The 23,001-nt window shown below is 43.4% G+C and overlaps 2 protein-coding genes across 2 annotated transcripts in view; one reads left to right on the forward strand and one right to left on the reverse strand.

Moving 5' to 3' along the window:
• The first annotated feature begins 140 nt into the window (after positions 1-140).
• LOC6591667 (hemicentin-2) overlaps positions 141-23,001 on the forward strand; it is a 64,307-nt gene continuing 41,446 nt past the window's right edge. Inside the window, exon 1 of the mRNA XM_026995188.1 lies at positions 141-383. The gene's annotated coding sequence lies outside the window, so the exon portion shown is untranslated. The remainder of the gene's footprint in view (positions 384-23,001) is intronic.
• On the reverse strand, positions 10,980-12,226 carry LOC6591665. The gene has a single exon (XM_002016958.2). The coding sequence runs from the start codon at positions 12,224-12,226 to the stop codon at positions 11,264-11,266; it is 963 nt and encodes a 320-aa protein (XP_002016994.1). The 3' UTR covers positions 10,980-11,263.

Below are 23,001 nucleotides of genomic sequence, written 5' to 3' on the forward strand. Positions count from 1 at the left end.
TGGCTTACGCTCAATTTAATCAGTGATTAAGATGTTGCCCCAGCCGCTAATCGGATGAGGCATTCGAGCAAGTGTCATCTGAATAAAGTTTCTGTATCTTGTACAACACCAACAACACCAAAAATAACAACAACAACAACAACAACAGCAAGAAACAAGAAACAAGAAACAAGAAAGAGCCACAAGTTCAAGTAAATCCACAGATATTTCGCTCCTAGTCCACATATGCATATATATTTGTGCGGCTCCCCGTGTGTCCTGTGCGTATCCGTGTGTGTATCTGTGTGTATAATGCGTATGTAATCCAAGCAAATCTGTCACGTGTTTCGGATATCTTTTTTGGGAAGCCCGGAGCTGAGGCCAAAGGAATTTATTGAAAAAAGGTGAGGCCAATCCCCGCACGCATATGGCAGATGGTAAAACCATGAACCTGCTTGCCCCCCTCCTCCCCACCACAATCACGTGGAAAATTAAAATAGTTAAGCAGCTTATGGTGGGGGCATGCCGCTGGTATAAAAAATCCAGCACCACCTACATATACTATACGGATACTGATAATTGAATATAAATTGGTTATTTCTCCAGAGCGGGGTAGCAGGGTTCCAATGGGGCTTATAAATAGTACTCTTATGATTTATTGGCCGGCGGGAATACGAGTATTTGTTGAATTGATATTATGGGAATACAAGGGAGCTGGTTGGGATGTATATTTTTGTTGTTGCTTGCTAATTTGCCTTAAATTTACAGGCATGTTTATTCCAAACTTACTTGTAACTAATTTCAGCTTTCCCTAAAATGCACAGAAGGTGAAATGTAACCTTTTCCTCCCATTTAACTCCCAAGCTAATGGTCACCCCAAGGGGCTTTCCTGGCTCTGCTTTAACCAACATTTAACCTTTATGTCCCGGAAAGTTGCCCAAATTAAATGACGGAATTTGATTAGACCCATACACGCAACGAAACGTAACGAAATGAAAGTTTTTGGGGGCGCCCCGAGCAGCTCCTCCTCCTAATCCAGTATAATAAACGAGGGGTTCTGCTCAAGTACTCGTATCTGGTAAAACTTTCACCAAAGCTCCCTACCTTTCCCCCATCTAATTGTTTATTTAACAGCAATGAAAAAATCATTACGCATTTCGTTTGGCTTTCGTACTTCAAACTTCAAAAGGTGAAATTCCCATGAAAAATTGTATTAATAAGTTGAAAAGTTTTTAATGCATATCCAAATTATGCCCGCGAATCACAAAGCCCACACAAAAAAAAATCACGAAAAATAAAGCATGGAATTCTGCTAACAAAATGTTGATTTAAAATGCAAAATGAAATGACAAACAAATGGGGGAAGAGAGACAGAGAAAGAGAGTCACAGGACGCAGGACGCAGGACTGCTATTCCATGAGCAATTTGTTCACGTATTATAATTTTTTTACACCGTTGTTTGCCCTTGTCCTTGTGCCCTACTCCCGCCACTCTCTCTCTTTCTACAGTTAATGTCATTTGCATCATTCGCATATATACGCAGATTTTTTACCAACTTTTTTTGTTGCGTTGTGTTGGCCATATTTTCTGGTTTGCCGCGCTGTCCTCGGACTGGTCCGCGCTTCAAGTTCATTGTGCATTAATAATTTAGTTGTCGTTTCGTTTCGTTGTCGGGCTTCGCAGCATCGAGTCTTGACACTCTCTGGGCCAAACTTGTTGTTGGCTGTTTGGCCCTTGATCTGATTTTGCCTGCTTTTGCGCTTTCTACAGGGAGGACTCTCTGTGAGTACAGTATCATTTGCATGACTGCTCTTTAAATGTTGTCTCATTTTGGGTTTCATTGAGGCTTATCAATCGATGGGCGTGGTAATCACTGATGCCTCAAATAATTACTGAATGTAGACAAACTGTTCCCTCGACATTCTCTGGTCAGGAAGATTATGACATTCAACGGTTTTTAGGCGCCACTCAAAAACAACCACAAATTTCCACAATTTGCATTCCCACAGCTTAGTGGTGATCTTTCCTTTCAGAGAGAGAACAATGACAAAACTGAAAACCATTTAGTAACCGAGATTCTACCAGATACGACCAACACTTCATTTGCACTCCACTTCAGAGGGAACAAAGTCTGGGCAAAATTTGTATTGCTATGAAGAATTATATTAAATCACATTTTTCATTATTATTTTTCCATGGAAATCGCGTTGTTCTTCATCTTGTCAGACAGTTGTCTCCGGCCCCAGCCCCGGCCTAAGAACTCAACCCAATTCCAGGGGAAAAATCCAACAACAACAGCAACAACAACTATGAGTACCTTAAGGCTCGTTTGCCGCCGTTGTTCCATTTACCATCTCCACCATCCACCGACCGTTGCGTTTTTGTCCTTTTCAGCGATTTAGACTGCAGCTGGAAAAATGGCGAGGCACAAAGAAAAGTCTACAGAAATAGCGAAAAAGGACGAGGGCAGAGCAAGTTGGAAAATTCAGAATAATGAGGAAACTAACGAGCCAAGACTTTCTCATTGTTTACTGGCGCAAAAATTGCGCGATTATTAATTTTCTATGCTATTTTGTAGCTCTTTTTTCTTGTGCTGCCGACATCTTCTTGCCACCCCCTAGAAGCCCTTCTCCAGGCCGCTTCATCTTCTTCTGTTTTTCCTGCCACTGGGCACACAGCACAATTCTTATATATGTATACACCAGAGTATACACTCGTACATATATTATTATTTTTTTTTTAATATTTCGCAATATTCGCCACGTTTTCTTTCACTTTTTTTTTGTTGGCGCGTGCAAGTAATGGCAATGCAGAAGGGGCTTCAGCTTTTGAGTGGAGAGGCTAGTGGGGATCGGGTCGGGGATCCAAAAAAGAGTTGAGTTCCCATGGAGTTCATCGCGTTTCCCCCACATGTTGTGTATACTTCACTTTAACTGACACATTTTCGCGATGTTTTTCTTCAGCCGCCGCCGCTGCCGCTGCCACAGCCACTGCCTCTTTTTTGTTTTTCTTTGGCTGTGTTATTTTATTCATCTTTTCTCTTCTGTGTGCTACGCGCCTTGAATGCTAATGAAAAGGCTGAGAAATTAAAGTTCTACCCTCAGTCTTTCCCCAAGTAAAAACTTACTCAAAGCGAGAGGTTTTGCTCACTTAGAAAGAGCGAAACTTAACCAATTCAAAGGCAATAACAGACAGGCGCCGCAACGTGGAGGGGAGAATTTTCCAGAAATATGAAAATTTTCCAACGAAGTTTTGCCAACGACTTTGTTAGTTTTGTAGTCTTATCTTTGTGACGATATAAAGGACATTTCTTAATATCCATTCTCTCTTTTTTAGGTAAGCAAGTGGCAGAGCCGCTTAGGAAAACATTCGGAAAGAACACTCCGCCGCCGCTGCTGCGATGGGTTGGTATATCCTTCAGTGCTGTGTAAATACATTTTTAATTTAAAAACAACATTGTGTATTAAATTACTGCGCCGTGGCCGGAGCGGAAGGTGCAGTCCGATGCAGATCGAGAGGCAATATCCGCTGTGAAGGACACACTCAGACACACAGGACATATGCCAAATGGCATCAAATCCAATTAGTTAATATGAATATTTGATGAAATCACTTCCGTTTTCAAATGCTGCAAAAACAAAAAACAAAAAACCCTGCCCTGATGTCCACACGATGATGATGATCATCATCATCTGAGGGCTTAGTTTTTCATGCACATTCATGTGGGGAGTTTTTTACAACTTTTTGCGGAACTTAAATCCTTAACGCAGTCATCGTGGGGTGTTGGGTCGTTTTGTGTGAAATTATTCTATATATTTATGCTTTTTTGTGTCCCTCGACGCACACACAATGACCACAATTTGCAACTTTTTGCGGCACTTTGTCAGTGCGAAATATGTCAAAATGTTTCTGACACTGAAAATATACATATTTAAATATTTTATTTGTCACGCATTTCCAAAGTGTTTCAGGAAGGGAATAATGTAAATGGAATTCGACTCTGAGTTGTGTATTTTTTCCAGGAAACTAACTCAATTGCATTTTTTATATAATAATCTTGATGCAGCATGTCAATAGTTACAATATTTTCATTAGTTGGCTTAAATATTTAAATATTCGGAGGTTAACCTGCGTATACGCAATCTTTTCTAAAGATTTTCTTATACATTTCTTCAGGAAACTAAAGAATACTGGGCATTTATTTTGGGTAATTCTGCATTAAATATATAGTTTTCCACCATTTCAACAGGGTACTTTTTCGATTGTGTCTCTGCTGCATATTTGTTCTTCCATAAACCTCACATTCTAAGGCACGAACTTTATCTCCAGGCTTTTGCTGAATTGAATTTTTAATTCATTTTCAGGTTTTTCCACCTTTGTTTTGAATTATTTTTATTTCTCTTTTGCTCTGTTTGCAGTTGTCGCTTGTTTAACTTTTTCGGGGAATGGTTTCATGGTTTTCGGCTTCTTGTTGCTTGTTTGCTCTTGCCACACACAGACATATACACACACATGCATATGAACCCGTATGCAGCCATTTGTGGCATACAATTTTAACGAGTTGCGGTTGGAGGAGCACTCCTCCTGTGGCACCTCCGTTCGCTTTGTGCTTTTGTTGCAAAAAGCAAAAAAAAATGTCACGCATTGTTTAATATTAATTTCATTTTCTGCGGCGTTCTGCCGAAAATTCATTCTCTGAGCTGTGTCGCCTTTGCTTTAATTGTGGCCACAGCCCGTTGACAGATTTCACAAAATTGATTTTTTCAATTTTCTGGCAATTTTCGTGTGAATTTTTCTTGTTAATAAGCCACCAAATGAGCAATCAAATTATTGGATAATAATAGAATTGGTTAATCTCTCTCATTTAAATTCGATTTTTCGCATCGAGAGAATGAAAGTTCTATTGGAAATTTAAAATACTATGTTTAATATTAGATTAGCCATAAATTCTATTCAAAATTTTTAAGAGGAATTTATAATTTTCCACTTTTAATGGCCCGACACTCATTAAATTTTAGTGTCTGACAAAAATGTTGCAACATATTCCACTCTCGAACAAAGCTGCAAATTAGTTAGGCTCATTAAATGGCAACAAAAACTATTTTAATTAAATATATATATAATATATGCAGAATAAAACACTCTGGCAAAATGATGCAGAAATAAAAACTTTGCCGTAAAAAGAGTGAAACAATAAACAAATTCCCCCGAAAAAATTAGCCAAAGTTCCAGGGGGAAAAACCGAAACGAACCAATTGAAAAGCCGCTGCCACAAAAAGCCCAAATAAAGAGTAAATGAAAAAGGAATATCTGGCACACACTGAGATGCCGAGAGAGAGATAGAGATATGTGGAACATAAAGTATAATGCACATTTATCCTGCCCCAAAAAAGGAAAAAGACTTTGCGAATTTTTACCATTTGTTAGGGGCGAGGCGCCACCGAGCAGAGCCCAGAGCCCAGCAGGCAGACAATAAATCACCATTAAGCAAATTATGTACTCAACTCGACGAAAATTTTAAATGTCTCTCTGGCTGTCCATTGTGTATCTGTATCTGTGCGATATACAGCCACAAAATGGGGGAAAAAGTTGGTGAAAAAATCACGGGATGGGGAAAAAGCAATGACTCAAATATAGGGGCAGCACAGTGGGCACAGAAGCACCACCCAAAACAGTTGATAAACGGCAGGCGGACTGTAACCCGAGAGGATTCGTCCCACTTCCAGGGTTCAACAGGAAGCGGCGTACACACCTCTCGTGAGTTATATCTCACACCTCGACGAGTTCATTAGCTTCTATGAGCTGTCACATTTCCGTTCCACTGTGCAACAGGATGCAACGTCAGCCATTATCATTATTACAACGACGTTAATCAGCAGAGTCCTCGTACTCGTACTCGTACTCATACTCCCCTTACCCACATCCCCCTCGGCAGCAGCAGCAGCCTCATCATTGACACGTTTGTGTGCCCCATCCCCAGGCCCACCATCCACCCAGGCCCATCCACCATTTGAGCCTAAAAGTCTACCCAGACAAGGTGTAAACATTTATGAGGCTTTGCTTCTTCTCTGGGCCCCCAGCTTGTTCTTGCTGTTGTTACACACATTTTTATTTTCATTTTCATTTTTCTGCCAACGTTGCAGGCGACACAAATTTATTTCGAAACATTTACACACGCAGGTTGTTTTGCTGCTGCTGCTGCTGCTGCTGCTGATGTCGATGCCAATGCCACATGCCACGCTTAGAGTGCCCGCAAATTTCAGCATCTCCACGAAGGAGGAGTCTCCTCCGTTCCCACAGTCGCATTCCTCAGCGACCACAAATTTTCATGTAGTTATTTTTCTTCGCCTTCGGTGCTTTTCACTTTCGTTTTTCTGCCCTGCTCTGCTGGTGCTTCTGGGTTTTCGTTCTATTGTTTTTGTATAGATATACCCTTTAGTTGAAAGGGAATAGAGGGGTGTATTGAGTAGCAAGCGATTTATGTGACATTAGGAAGAACGAACAAAGGATCAAGCTTGATTCAGGGCTTCTAAATTTGAAATCATTCTTGAAAAATTCATAAGATATGTATAACTTTTTTCACTGTCAGGATATAGATCTATCCTTTTGATCTATAATTTTAAGAACTTTCAATAGGATCTTCTAACAAATTCCGTTCGAATCTCTCAAGATATTTCCTCGAATGAAGTATTTCTTTTGTCGTCTCCCCTGCATTCCATTTAACAATCGGGTATTTTCTTGGTGGCATTTTTCCATGGCTTACATTTTGTTATTTTTGTTGTTGTTGATTTTTTTTTGTTACTTGCAAACGTGCTATGTTTTATTTTTACAACTTCCTTTCGGGGCTCCACCCAAAAGCAAACAAAAACAGCAAAAAAGTGTAAGATGAAGCAGAAGATGCTGAAAAAGTGCCAAAAAACAACAACAGAGAAAGAGAGAGGGGGGATAGTAACAGGAGATGGGGAGCCTGTGTGTCTCCCTGCTTTGACTGTTAAAGTGTTCCAATTTTTCATGTCCACATCTGCATAAAAAACACACACACACACACACCCAAACATCCCAACATGTGTATCTGTGTGAGTGTCTGTCTAGATCTTCTTCTTTTAAATATCTTGCATGTTTTTTCTTCGTTTGTTTCGTTGTCTTTCCTTGGGTTTTCCCCCTCTCGCTCCTGCTGTTGCCTGAACTGTTTGAGTGCGTCGTCTTCCGCTTTTCCTTCTGGCTGGCGTAAATTACAACGCATAATTTTCACATTACGTCAGCGCATTTCGATGTGTGTATGCCAGAAAAGTATCTGTGCGAGTGTTTGTATCCTGTCTGCTGTACTCTACTGTCTCTGTCTCTGCCTCTCTCTCTTCCTCCCCCGTCTCGCTCCCCCTTTGCCTTTTGCTGTTTTTTGCCTGCTTGAGAATAAGCTGCTGCTTTTTGCCGCTACTGCCTTCTGACTCTGGTTAATGTTGCGATATGGAAATCAATATTCCTAATGGCTGTCATGCGATATGACCTGCTGCTCCCCTAAGCCACCACAGAACCGTACCTTCTGCAGCGGCAGTGTGGCACAAAGCGGAAGCACTCACATTCCATATTCCATATGCCACATTCGACATTCATAAATACTCGTATGTCAGCCCGGTTAATATTTAATCGAGACTGAAACGTTTTTCAAATTAATTAAATCGATATTCAAAGGAAAACTTCCGCTTTAAAAAGACGAAATTTGGAAGTGCTTCACGGCTGTTAAATGGATTTCTAAATCCCTTAACGGATCAAATTTTTACCTCAATTTGTAGACATACTCTAATTTGTAAAAAAAAAAGTAGCACCGCTGAGTGGCTTTAAGCCACTGCAAGCAGCAAGCAGCAGGCAGCAGTAGGCACCGCTGAGTGGGTCAGGGACTTTTTCCAGACCAGCTTTTGGCATAAAAACTCAAAAAGCCGAAAGGTAAAGTGCAGCCAACAAAAATTGGGATACGGAGAAAGAAAACTGAAGAAAAAACAGCTAAAAACTCGCGGTAATTTGAACCTTTTTCCATTCGAGTGACTTTTCCTGGGCCCTGGGCCCCTGGAAATCAAATATCAAAGTGAAAACTTTCTCTCTTTCTGTGTGTTTAGAAAGAGGAGAAGGGGAAATCCTATGCGGGGTGGTGGTGGCATTCAACGCACGAGTAATCCTCTTTAGCAACAGGTTGCCAGGTCTTTTATTTTGACAACTGAATAGAGCGGACCCTCGGCCGGATTAAAGGCAGACCTGCAGTTGATTTGAAAATCAAACTTGCATGAAACAATGTCCCAAAACAAAAAGAGAGAGCAAAAACAGGAAGAGAGAAACATTTGAGAATCGTTAAAATAAAAGGATTTGCACAATTTAAACATTGTCGATTGAAATAAGCTACTTTTCCATCCAGTCATCTTCCACTGTTGATTTGGGAATTGACTTTTAGTTAAGGTTCCCAGCATCCCATCCTCCCATCCTCCCAGCCTCCCATCCACCGATTCCCATTCCCAAACAGGATGTAATCTTTCAACTTAACTGAGATTTCCACTTCACTTTGGGCTTCGCTTTACCTCGCCGTCTGCCTCTCTTTGTTTGGTTTTTTCTTTCTTTTGCTTTCGTTTCGCCCTCACCTTTCCAATTACGAAACAAAATCGAAGTAAGGCAAACCAAAGCAAAGCGAAACGAAACGAAATGTTTCCCAGCCAACGGACGTCAAGAGGTTTTTCCCTGGACGTGCGGCTGCTGCCTGCCCCTCTGAAATTTATCGCTTGTGGATTTATTTTTCGAGAGATATCCCGATTTTCATCCTGCCCCCAACCCCGCTTAGTATTTCCTTTACACTATCCATTTGTGGAGTATCCACTCATTTAATTTGATATTTGAGAGCTCATTAGTTGCACGATTACTTTGTTTTGATCAACTAATCCCACCCCCCCCCAAGAGACTGCCACTTCCAACATTTGCTTTTTTCCGCGATAATATTTTTAAATGGCGCATACATATCGCCGGTTCGTTCCGTTTCGTTTTGAAAAGTTAACCTTCAACTTAAGCAAATTCATTTCCATTCATATGGTAAAAATAAATATAAACTACGGCAGGCACCAACCTGCAATGAAATTAAATACGTTACCAAAATAAAATGCCAAATAAAAGCGTGAAAAATGGAGCCACCCCACCCTCCGAACCGCACCCACAGTACACACCACCATACACCAAATAAAAGCCCTAAATGGGGCTTCAACACCGCACAGAAGTTGCAGGGGAGGAAGTAAGCCAAGGGGCCAGAAGGAGGGAGGACTCTCATTTATTTGCATTTTGAAAACCCAACCAGTCAACGAGCCAGACCAGGCCGTCGCACTCCCACTCCCACTCCCATTCCCACCCAGCCATGAAAACCAACATGAAAACCAAGAAAATGAAATCGGCACTCACTCCGGCAGGAGAAAAAAGAATTCATAAAATAAAGGATTTCCTAATTGCCAATTTGCATGCAGCCGCCTCTAATTTTTTGCCCATTCGCTGGATAAATAAACTTCATTTCGCGCTGGGGTTTTTCCTCTTTATTTTTATTTTTTTTTGGGAGAGGAAGTGTGTGAGACATGCCCTTACGAGAGGGTATCAGCCATATGGGAAGGGAATTGTTATTTGATAATATTAGGCGTATAAGGAGGGGTACTTTTCAGGTGGAAGATCCATTGAATATTGAAAGAATCTTCGAAATTGCTTGCTGCATCATGATATAGATCTTTTCTCTTTTCGATACCTATGGTTTGAATGATACAAGAGTTCTATGTATATTTTAGAAGCATAAAGTCGTTTCTTCTATCGATGCAGCATTTATAAATTTATCATTTTCTTTTGTATTGTAATCCTGCTTCATATTGAACCATTTTCTTCCCAATCTCTCCATCAGGAGGAGAGTATCAGCACATTTTGGAGCCCTAAACAAAGCTTCCCATATTTCTCGCGCTTGTTGGTTTATGATTTTGTTTATTTAGTGAGTTGGCTTTGCTTTAGTGGCATGCTACGCCAACACCACAACCAACCCCCACCAACCCCCAATCCAGCCCAACGAGCCTCGTGGTTCGCTTTCAGTATGGTCTGTTTCAGCGGACATTCCACGGTTTTGTTCTGGCTGCCTGCGTTGCATATTTCTGCTGCTCCTGCTGCCCCTCTCCCTTTTTTTTAAATTTGCCCAATTGCTGGCATGATATTTGTGTGGCAGGGCAGGAGACAGGGGGCAGGAGTCGCGTTACTATACATATATGGAGGCCGGGCCGGGCCGGTCGGGCCTTATTTCACTTTCAACTCAGGGGCCCCGGATCGCGCGCTTTATTTATGCAAATGTCAAATATTTTGATATGGCGCTGCCATGTGAATGAAAGCAAACGGAAGTACATTATAAAGTTTGGGGTTGGGGTCGAGATTGTGGGGTTCCGAGGACCAGGACTACAGCCTGCTGTCCTTCCTCTTCCTGGGCTTCCTCCATTGAGAGTGGTATTATTTGGCCAACCAACAAGCCGAATGTGCCACTAATAGGACCGCCCCATAGCATTAAAACCACACCATCATCGCCACTGCCAGCAGGTCGACGTCCATCTCCGATGAGTAGAGGTGGAGGTGGAGGTGGAGGCGGTGGCAAGTGGAAAGTGGAGTAATTATGGCATTTTCTAAATTCCTCGTGTGCCTCCTTCTGGGGGCTACTGCTACTCCTCCCTCTCTTTCTCCTGGAGGCTCCTGAAACACCTCCTGGGGTTACTGTTATTCCCGCTCCTGAGGTTGCTGCTTCTGTTGCCTCATGAAGGCTCCTGCTACACCTCCTGCCACCCCTGAGGGTTCTGCCTCACCTCATTTTGTTGCCAACATGAACTTTTCTTTGTTGTTGGCTTTGTTGTCCTGGGAAGCAGGCAGATAGGACTGCAGAGCCAGGAGGAGGGGGAGCAGCTGTGGGGCTGGGAATGGGAATTTTCGAGATTATTGGCACGTAACGTAAATTACTTCGCAAAAGGAATTTTTAATTTTAACAACACCAAAGAGGGACATCTAAAAGACACACACACACACACTCACAGCACACCGACAATTTTCCATTGATTATTCTTCCAAAAGAACGAGCGAGCCGCCTGTTGAATTTCCTTAGAAACTTATTTCTGGGCAATCAAATTGCTAATGGAGCTGCTGCCCAAGCAGCTGTAAACTCAATTAGTCCGATATTTTTGGGTGGAGCATTTGTTGCCGAAACTTTCCAGAGTTGAGTGACCCCCAGAGGGGGCAGGCTGGATGAGGGGCTCTACATCACCATCGCATTGAGAGATCGCGGCTGTGGTGGCTGCAACTCCTTGGCCTTCTGGCCCCAGATGGTGGTCGCCGGATGAACAATCACCTTGCGCTTCTTCTTGAAAGTCAGCGTTTCGTAGTGGTAGTCCTGGGTGACTTTCGCAGAGTTGAGATTGCTCACAAATGCCAGCCCAATGGGGTCCAGATTCACGTAGAAGCAGTTCAGCAAAAATATATCGAAATTGAGGCGTGCTACCAGCTCGTAAGCGGCGCTCAGTTTCTCATTCCAGATGCTCACCGAAGTGAAGTCCACCGACTCGCGCGCCTGCAGCTGGAGGGCTTCCTTGAAGGTGCGAAAGGTGTGCAGGGTTATGACCCCAGTGGGTCCATTCCCCAGGTAACTGTGACTGAGATCGAAGACAATCGTGGGCGAGGCGTGCCGTGGCACCTTCTCCAAGGAGGACACAATCGTTCTGGCCTTCAACTCTTCGATTCTGGTCAGAGTTGTCAGATAAACCGGATGATTGGCTATCTCGGGGCGCAGCTCCTCCAAGCGATCCTCCAGTCGATTCACAAACTCCTCCAGCATGGACTCCTGCAGCAGCAGCGTGGCCACCGCATTGGCAGCAAAGGGATCGTGTAAGGACTCCAACAGATAGTGCATGGCACAATTGATGTCCCCATCCGCACAGAGTATCATCAGACGCGGCGAGTTCCATTTGTATTTGATCTCCTCGGGCTCCTCCGAGAATGCCTCTTTCGAACCAATGCTCTGAAACATTCGAGCGCCAGCCGTTGGCGCCTTGGGAGCATCGCCACCTGCAGCATCCTTCACGGCTTCTATAGCGATTGGCAGACTGACACTCAGATCTTTGCTGCAGTCCAGATTGTGTATGGTTTCATATTTGATGAGTGGCACCGGCAGCAGGGGATATTTTGGGATGATAAACTCTTCTTCTATGATACTACCTTTCATTTTGCTTGAATTTATACGAGTATTAGGCGGAAAAATGTATTCATTTTCTTGGATATGATAATGATTTGACAGTGTAGGCAATGGGAGCTTTTACAGACCCAAACTGCTGGGAAATCTGGTACTACTGATAAGTAGTACGCCCCTATCATCTAAGGAAGATCCCATCCAATAAAACCCCTCTATCATCTAGTATAAACCTATGCCAAAATGGTGGGTACTCTTCGACAAACCCCATTTGAATGTGCCCTTCCCCTAAGCGTATCATCTGGTTTCGACATACTTCCCACAAAGTGTTGCCCAACTTCCCTGGTGAACACACACATATTATCGCTGCGATTTATCAAATCTCTCTCACTTGGTTCACACTTGATTTGGCTGCCAGTTGACCAAAGGACCTTTCTCATTGACCTTATTTTGCGGGCGGGCGTTGGGTGATTTACAGTTGATTTAACCGTTTAAGCATGGCTAATGCATAATAAACGTTTTACCCACAAACTTTTCAGCCACTTTTCCGACTGCTCATTTGAGTGTATCTGCGTGTACGTGTGTGTATGTGTGTGTCTCTGTGTGGCTGTGGGGGGAGGCAATTTCCACCAGCTTGCGGTCCTTTTTTCTCGAACCTATTTGAGATAGAAATCATGTGCAGTCATTAGATTGTTTTTCGATTGACGTGACATGATAATGAATGAATTTTTCTCTCAGTTTTCCTCTTGCTTTCCTTTTGTTTCCTTTCCGCTCTTTCGTTGTTGTGGGGTTGTTGTTGTCGTGAGGCTTTTCCGCTTGCCTTTTTCTGGGACTTGTAACTTTTCGTGTTACCACCGCCGACGCCGCCTGCTGGTCTGCGGTTTGCCCTAAAAACCTGTAATTTCTACACACAAAAACACACACACACACACACACACACAAAGGGGTGTGCAAGGTGTCGACAGGTGGCAGGTGGCAGTCCAGTTTGTTTACGGATTTGTTTACGGCCGCCTGACCATAATGACCAATGAAGCGGCAGCGGCTGCCTCAAGTCTCTGCCTGCCCGCCTGCCCGCCTGCCATCGAAATTACAACACGAATTGCAATTAAAATGGGAGTGGAAATGGCACGAAAATTGAAATTGGTGTCCGTCCGCACGAGCGTGCTTAAAGGGTTCTGTGAATGCATTTTTCTCTCACTTAATTGGTTCCTAGAATGAGAATGAGAATGAGAAGGAGACTCACCTGCCTCCCGGTCATGTGCAAATACATACTGCCTTCGCTTGCCAGACAGAGTTCTCTTTCGAGCAAGAGATTGACATTTCTGGACTCTGTTGACAGGTGGCCTGACAGTCCCGGGAAAGCCCTGACAGCATCAGAGGCATTGATGCCGCTCTTAAAGAGCTCTCTGCCCACAAATATATTTCGTGTTTAAATAAAGGCAGAAGGAGAGATGTAATTAAAATGTTTAAATGTTCTCTTATAAAAGGAATCAGTCAAAGGGAATCGCACGCAAAAAAAATGAAAGAAATTAAATGTATCACGTCTGGCACACTATAAGGACATGCCATCGCCCGCCGTTTCCTACATTCAAGTGGCAAGCAGCCTTGACGCCGGTGGGAGTCTACAGGCTCTTGACATCCCGCCGCCCCCTTCCCCCCTTCACGCCTTCGACTATAGTATGAATTCTACCACTCCCTTTGCATGTCATCGTCTTCGAGGTCTTGTTCTTCGTCTGCAAATGTCTGCGTCTTGAGCGGCGGCGCTTTGTTTTGCCTTAATTAATACGCGTTTACATGTTGCCGACTTACGCACGCTTCGAAGGGCCGACATACGAGAGCCACGCCTATAGCCACCCCATCCACTCTCAGGAAATGCTGGGGGTCGGGGGCCCCCTTTTGACGCACTGCGGTTGACACGCAAATGCAATTTGTGTGCAAAAGGTAATTTCTGTCTCCACGCACACGCACTCTTGGAATGGAGAATGGAGAATGGAGAATGGGGTCTGGCCTGGGATGGTGTGCCCACAAAACAAATGAGTGAAATAAATATTTAAATAGTTGACCTGTTTTGTTTCTGCTCCTTGTATGCCCTACTTCAGAGGGTATTGTGATTAGGGGGAGATGTTTGTAATGAAGAAAAGGAAGCTAAGTGGGTTTAAAGCTAACTTTTTTTTGGGGCAAATAGTGTAGGGAAAATTAAAAGGATATATATTCCAGAGTATCCGTAGCCTCGACCTCCATAGCCAGCCTTCCCTTCTCTTTATTTTTTGTATGTTTTGTTTTCCTCCTATGAAACATTAATTAATGTGTAAGCTACACTACACACAGACACATACACACGCACACAAATGTTAATCAGGCCTAAGACAAAAGATTATCATTAATTAGGTGTGGGCGGTAATTACAGCGTTTTTTTCTTGGCTTTTCTTTCCTTGCCATGAATATAATACAATTAATGCTTTAAAGAACACAACAGCAACCCGCCCATGAGAGCGGCAGGAGCACTGTCCGCCATATGCCGCCGGCGGGGGCATCGTTGTGATAAAATCAAAAATTTAATTTAATTAAGCACGAATTGAAATTTTGTTGTAATCAATTAGCTTGGTGCTCAGTGAACAGAGCGCACCACCGTGTGTGTGTGTGCACACAGAGATACCCACTCACACACACTGACAGGTGTATTTGTAACTTCTAAATGAATGAAGTTTCCAACTGAATGACAGACAGATACAATCTTTTTTGTGTGCTTGTCATTCGAGTGGGGGAGTGGGTAGAGGGGCTGGGATAATACATGAATTAGCAATGGACTCTGTGCATTAATTAGTGAAAGCGAAACGCGAACCCCCCTTTGGGAAACACGACATCTTGATTGTAGTTAAAATCCCATTGACTTTGTGAGCTTAATTTTTTTTGTATTTTGTGCTTAATGGTTGATTTATGTTTTCCAGTTTAATGCTTTGTTTGTGCTCCTGTACCGATGAATGTCCTGCGGTGTTATTTCTTGTAATTATGTAACAACAAATTTTCGGATGGGTGGGGTGGGTAGGCCAATCAGATATATATATGTACTGTATGTGCGGGGTGCCATGAGATATAAATTTAATTACAATGTAAAATAATGAGCGAACGCAATTTCCACTTTGTTTGCCTTCCACATTAACGAAGCAAATTAATGACAGCCCCCAAAGTCCAGATGTCAATTTTCATGGCCTGGGATGGCCTGGGATGGTTTTGCTGTTCGGATCACTCGGGGAATTGGAAATGCAATCATAAATAATGTGGGAAAAATACAATATTCTACCAATTTACGATGCACATTTTCATATTTCACAATTCATTGCTCAATGCTGTATCTCTCGCTCTATGTACATATTTATGATTTAAATTCATATTTAAAGCATAATGAAATCAATCAAATCCGCTTCCTTAATCAGGTTTAACCACTTTACACACACAAAACAGCTGCAAGAATTCCAAACAAATCATTTGTATATCCAAAAAGCGCTTTGGAAAATTAAAACACTTCAAAGAAGGCGGCGCCATATTTTGTGAATGCAAATTATTGGCCGCAAGTGGCATCGTGCTGCTGATGAAAATATGCTTCAAATACGGGAATGCCATGAGGCTGTAAGGCAATGCAAATATTTTCTTTGGATTTATGTTAATTTTTCAGTGAGAGATGCTTCCCGAAAGTTGTATCACATGGGGCGTATTCGTAATACCATAATAATTATATGCAAAGCAAATTGAAATGCCACATACACAAATATTTTAATCAGCTCTGCCGCTTCCTCTGCCGCTGCCACTGTCTCTTTCTCTCTCTCAACGTGCGCTCTCGTTTTATCTCTTTACAGGTAAATAAGGATAACCGAATCACGGAAGCGGAAAATTCCACAGCTCATGGCGTGAGTGAGGAGATTTAAAGCGGCTGACTTTTTGCAGGGCTTCAATATTGCGTGTCTCGCTGGATTCGATTCCCAGATACAAGATTAAACCCTGGGGAAAAGTGGGTGCTTGCGTGTGCGCGAAACGAAAACGAAATAAAATGAAATGAAATAATCGAGACATGCAATCTGGTCGGGCGGGGGGAAATGCATCATTAACGACTAATTAGTGACCAGGCGAACATGTTGACTCGACGAGAAATGAGCTGCTGAGCTTCAGAAGTGAATGAAATCAATGCCAAAGGAATTGTGGCCAAAAAGTTTCCATTCACACACTCTAGGCCAGAGGCTCAGACGCGAATAATCCTGGCAGAGCACTCAGGCCATGGGAAATTAGCGTGCAACAGTGCTCGACTTACTCCTGCTCGACAACTTTCTCCTTCTCCACTGCACAGACAACTTGAAATCATTTCACCATTTAGTGGGCTGCCTGTCTGGCAAAGTGTTTGTGGGAGTGTGCCTCGTGTCGGCCATTAAATGCAGCCCAGCAGGAGGACGACTCCTGTCCTCAGAGCTGGAGCCCATGCGGCGTATGCGCAATAAAACGCATTTCAATAGATTATTACGCGCTCATAACTCCCCGACGTACATCGATTACGGGCGGACGTATTGTCTTTTGCCTTCTGAGCGTTGCACTCAAGCCGGAAGTTGGTCGGTAAACACAACATTTGCAGGCACTGTGTGTACAGTGGTCACATATGCATAAGAAACTGCATGAAAGCTCAAAGCGTTTTGTGGGATTTTCTTGACCTATGTTAATAGTCCTTCAATCTGTAAAGTTTTTGCATGAAGGATTTTTAAGGAATCATTCAATTTTCTTTCATACATAATTAAGAATATGGCAAAATCAAATAAAAAAGACTCTTTTAAGCCTTTGAGTCTGGGAATTGAGGACTACCAGATGTATATTTTGAGCAATTATAGCATATTTAATATTGCTATATTCTTAATTATATATTTTTGTAGTGAAGAAAATAAGATGTATTTTTTTCGGTTTTATCCTCTATTTCAACCCACTGTTTCCTTCGACTTGGAAGTCCTCGCTGTGTGTGTGCGGTTACTCTGTTCGTTTATTATGCCATTCACAGTTTAATAATGATAATAACGCCAGGATATTAAAGTTTTCCCGACTGTCGACTGTCGACTGTCGAACGTCTCCCTGGGAATGTCCGACGGGATATGAGTTCCAACTCTCGTCTCGGTCTCGGTGTCGGTCTCGTCCTGGGCGGGCATTAAAACTATAATCAGTTTATGCAATAAAGTAAATTGTGTACGTAATGTCCGCTGATGGTATGTCTTTTATTTATTTATTTTCTCTTCTCTTGCGCTACTTTTTATTATTACGGCTTAAAGTTGCTTAGCGCATTTAACGCCCTTTTTTCTGACAGTCAGAAAAAGGAAGAAAACAGGGCATAACAGGGGCTAAGCAGGAAAAAGCGCGTTCAATATTAATAAAAGTTTGGCCAAAGTTAATTAAATCTGCTTTTTAATGTGCAGCCATGCATGGGGCATCCGAGGCGCGAACGTAATAAATTGACCGTGCGAAGAACCATACCATAATGTTCATATATTCGCATCTATATGTGCGTATATCTCTGGAACAGGGGGACGATGATGCTGCTGCTGTTGGGGGGTCACAGATAAAGTTTTTCCGCTGGGGAAAATCAAGGAAAAGTGAGTCATAAAGTGGGGTTTTCTTTTTTGGGGTTGCTTTCGGTTTTTATGCTGGCACTTTCGTTGGTTAAATCTGTGAAAAAATATAAAAATAGCTAAATAAAAGAGATTTTTCACCTATCCTGAACCGAGCAGATATACTGCTTCTTCGTGTGCAATAAATCATGAAATTTTCCCTCATCTCTTGAGATAATTCAGGTGTCACAACTGAGATTTTCTTCGCCACGCCAACTTTGATTAAACTGAAATCCCTCAATTGTGCCACATAATTGGAATAACTATTTTTCCTAATCCTAATTGAGATTTCTGCAGTGTCCTGTCCTGCTTCATACCGTGTCTTGATCCTGTGTCCTCTAGTTAATGCCTTCTTTGTGGCATAACGAGTTTGCATTGTTTGGTAATTGGTAATTTTAATGCTTCACCTGACACAAATTTCCGTTTGATGTTACTATATATATAAATACTATACGTATCTCGAGTGAATGCCTCTAGGGCCGTCATACTGCCGTCTTGGACAACGCTCGAGGCCGAGGTTGACGCCGACGACGACGACGACGCTTCTTGGCCTTAATAAAGCACATAAAATGGCATTAGAGTGGCAACAAAGTCGCCATTATGAGTTCTTTTGTGGCATTTAGCCGCCTTTGTGCGGGCGCGTCAATATTTAATAGCGCCCTGAGCCTCGTTTCTCTACCATTCTCTACATTGTTCGCGTAACGTTGCGCCGTGCGCCAGAGAGGAGCAAGTTTTTTATTAAATAATGTGAAGCTTTCATGTCAGAACAGGGCAGGACAGGACAAGACAGAATAGGCCAGCGCCTGGGCAGGGCCTGCCGCTCCTCCAATTAAAGTTGAACTGAGCTCAAAGCTGAAATTTGCGTGTTATTTTTCAATTCCATTGCCAAAGAAGTCAAGAAAGCACTTAGTGTGCGCTCGCGGAAGGCAACTAAATGGCAAACAATCGAAGCAATCAAGCGAAATCATCGCCTCCAAGCCGATGAGGAGCGTGTGTAGCACTCTCCCTTTCTCCCTTTCTCTGCCTCTCTCTCTCTGACTTAACAATTCGATTAGGCAGAAGCGTCCTTAAGCCCTAGGATGGGGGAGGTCTGCCTTTAATTAAAATGGGACACAACTATGCAGGGGACAGGCAGGCCTTAGATTTGTGTCAAGTGCCTGACAGAGAAGCCAAAGCCGAAACTTTATCAAAGTTTAGAGCAGAGGCGGTGGAGGGTTCGCTTTCCCTGTGCTGTCGAGGGTCAACAAATTCCTTGGCAAACAAATTTAATAACATAATTTAAAGCTTCTGTTTTTGTAGCGAGAACAGAGGATGGGGAGTCCTGCTTCTACATTTTGTCATTGTGTGCGGTTTTAAGTGAATTACAAGCTAAAATGGCCACAACGAATGTCACAGAATGCCGCCAACAACAATGCCAATAACACATACAGGATAACACAAACAGGATGACAGCAGTAGCTGTATGTAGCCTGTAGCCTGGAGGGGCCCGCAGCAGAGACACAGGACAAAGCCAGCCAAGCGACAAAATTATGTAAAAAGTCAGGCAACAAAACAGAACACAAAACCAGAGAACCAGAGCCGGAGAAACGGAACTAGCAGAAGGGAGGAGCAGGCGAGTGGCGAAGGCCAGAGCCCAGAAATCGTCTAAGCGATGAACAAAGTGAAAGCGAGAAGACGGAGAGTGGCAGAGTGGGGCAAAACATGACCTCTGGAGGCCACACGGTGGCAAAAGTTGAAGGCAGCAGCCCCAGTCGAAAACTGCAAATGAACATGCGACAAGACACAACAGGAAACGATTACCCTGCCCCCCTGTAAGAAACGCTGATGAAACCAGAAATGTGTACGAGAGCGGGAGGCTATCGTCTAGAATTTCCACGGCTCTGAACTTTCATTTAAAGATGTGCCCAAATCGAGTCAAATTCATTAAACGGCTGTTTGTGCAAGTGCTTTGAAAATTGAGCTAAACGATGCGAAATGACGCCGAGTTGGTATTAAATTATGAATACCTGAAGCAAAAGGAGCGAAAAGGAGCAGCCTGCCTGCCAGAGGATATGCCAGTCATGAGAGCCACCCAAAAAGGTTTGTGGTGGTGCGGCAAGTGGGGGAATGCCTCCTGTCTGCTGTGTCTCCTGTTAACAAGCGAAACGAATGACTAAACAGTGGAGCCAGAGCAGCGCTCCATTCCCAGAAAAAGGAAGGCCGCCCCCGAGCACATAGATAACCAGGTCTAAGGGCTGGGGCTGGGACACAGGATCCCGGGGCACAGGACCCTGGCTGAATTACTAAATCTTCTGGCTGTAAGCAACTTAAATTTTGCAGGCCAAAAGAGAGAGGGAGAGAGAAAGCTAGGCCCTGCTCGCTGGCTGTGTAATTCATTATGTATGCCTAATGTTAACAATTTAGCAGCTATTGGTTTATCTTAATGAAGCTGTCTGCCCCCAGGAGCGACCTAAATACACAGACATACTTACACACACACAAGCACACAGAAAGAGAGTGCCACTCTCACACAGAAGAGCATGTACTGGCGAAGAAAGAGGCATCCATACACATGGCCACCCACACACCACACAGTTGAGCGACCTTCCGGCCTGCTTTTGGCAGTCTTTAACTTTTATTATGGGCCCCCAGCCACCCCACCCCATCCTTAATCCTCCGCCCTGGCTCCATTACACTGTCGCTAACCCATCGACAGAAAAGATTTAACCACCCTGGGAAGCCCCTTGTCGCCCCTTTGACACTTGGGGAACAAAAAATATTGTCACACTTAACCGCGAAACGGTTGAACTTTTGTGTGGAAGACCCTGCCGTTGTTGCTGCCACTGCCACTGCCCCTGCTGCCATTGCTGTCACTGCTGCTGCTGCTGCTGCTCCTCTTTCCTGTTGCTGCTGCTTATCCCTTTGTCTTTTGCATTTTTCAAGTTTCCTTAAATATTAAAGAGCTCTCATTGTGGTTTGTGCCCCTACGTCTCGTGTCTATGCGGCAGGGGCATGGTCCCTGGCGGACCAGCTGACGAAGCGGCGAAAGTGTTGACACTCGTGGGAAAATGTTTTAATAATTTGTGTAAAGAGTTGACAGCTTGTGTGGCACGAAAAGGCAAGGGGCAGGGTGTGGTGTGTGGTGTGTGGTGTGTGGCACGTGTGAAAAGCTAAACTTTTATTTTCTACAAAAAACGGAAGGAAAAAGGGCCTGTAGAGAAGGTACGTCGAGGGTTTCTGACAAAAGGCCTAAACAGCATTGACAACGAGTTTGGTTTTGTCATAAAATATTCAAAAATATATATGACGCACATAGATACATGTATACACACACACACAAGCGCTCAACCCCCAAAAATTGACATGAATTTCGATTGGGATTTGGTTTGTGCCCTTGGCTGCTGGCTGGCCAATTGATTTGCTTGTTGGGCCTCTAACGCACAAAATTGAGATCGACAAGGCACACACGCACATACACACACACAAATCTCTATATATACCGTCGTATATATGTGTAAGTGTGTCATTAGGAAAGGTCGAAGCTTATTAAATATTTTATATGGCATATGCGACCCACCGACCCCCCGAAAAAGGCGTCCACAGGTTGACACATGTCCTCCATGTGAGGTCAAGGGCACACCAAAGCCTGACAGCCAAGTACTCCTTCGTGGGATTCTAACCTGTTTGACATACTCATTTACATGATTGAACTTCTGTCCGCCGCCACATCGATACGAGCTCTGTGCTACGAGCTCTGTGCTACGAGCTGTGTTTTTCCCTACAGATCTTTATGTAAATTTCCTGTTGCTCTTCTTAGTCAATTAGAGGAAAACCAAGGGGAATAGCCCCATGGAATTTGCTTGATTAGATTACACCGCACCCTAATCACTATGGTTAAACCTTGAACTTAAATTGGAGCCACACACAAGACTCCCACCGACGACTGGCAGCTGGAAATGAACGGATGAATCTATGGTCGAGAGCCTGGCAAACACAAACACACATAAATTAAACAAGTGAGGAAAAGGGAGAAAGCTGAGCCGGAAGAAAATGGTTGAAACGTGTGCTGTTTAGAAATTTATTAGCCAAACAAAAGATTTATTAATGCGAAAATTTGCAGCATCAGCACACAGTGTGCATTGTTGATCTATATTTGCCTTTGTTTCATGCGGTGGCCCACACAAGCAAATAAAGCTTAAGCTGCATGCAACACACACACACACACACACACACACACACATACAGACAGAGAGCAAGAGAGAAATGAGCAAAGTAATGTGCAAAGTGTAGCAAAAATTGACATCGAACCACCTGGAAAATCCTCCCCGACATCCTACACACACGCCACACACGACACACACAGAGAAGAGAACAAATGCACTTGCATTGATTAGTTTACCTAATTTGCTGGTGGGTTTACTTTGACGCAGACCCAACCACCCATCCGATGGCGATGGTCGGGCTGATGTTGCATTTAAGTGGATCTCCAATTTGGGGCAAAATTTTACCCACAGTGCGCTGCAGCGATTACCTCTCTCACACTCTCATGAGAGCCTCGCTTTCTCGCTAAGTGGCTTGGGTGTATGTGTTAATTGCATTGGGGCCTTCGGCGGCATGGCAGGATGGTTGGCCCCAAAAACAAGTGTGGATTCACTTGCCATAATGCACTCAAAGTGCTAGGGGTGGGGATACTCAAACGCACACACGATGCGTATGAGTAATCTGTCAGCCTGAGCCATAAATTAAATTTTTAGTCAGCCTCCCAGTAATATTTCTTAGCTCCGAACTCAGTTTGCTTAAGTTTTGCACAGATTGGCATATGAATAAATGACTGAGAATATTTCTGGGAAACTTATACAGATATACCCCCTGTATATAAATTGGCTGGGCAAAACTTTTGGTAGCTACCTGAGAGATGATTAAGTGTATGCAATTTATTAACAGATCAAAGTTTATGGCAGCCTCGTGTGTGGGCCAAGGGAGAGTGTCTTCTTATTTATGATGTGCCATCAAAGGAGCCACGCGCCTGGCACTGTGGGCCGCCAAGAAAGCCACCAATTTCCAGGAAATATTCACCAAATATCCTTCACATCTACGAGTAATTTGGGTTTATTTATAAGTTTGTTTTGGTTCCAGTTGATCGTTTTGGGAGCTCACTTAATCGTTGTGGAGCGCAATGTCGAAAGTTTTCAATTGAAG

Source organism: Drosophila persimilis, unplaced genomic scaffold (assembly GCF_003286085.1).
Source record: "Drosophila persimilis strain 14011-0111.01,24,50 unplaced genomic scaffold, DperRS2 tig00000000-arrow-pilon, whole genome shotgun sequence".
Lineage (NCBI taxonomy): Eukaryota > Metazoa > Arthropoda > Insecta > Diptera > Drosophilidae > Drosophila > Drosophila persimilis.

Bases quoted from the DNA above. Each gene is read 5' to 3' on its own strand.
- LOC6591665 (XM_002016958.2), bottom strand. From the start codon at position 12,226: ATGAAAGGTAGTATCATAGAAGAAGAGTTTATCATCCCAAAATATCCC.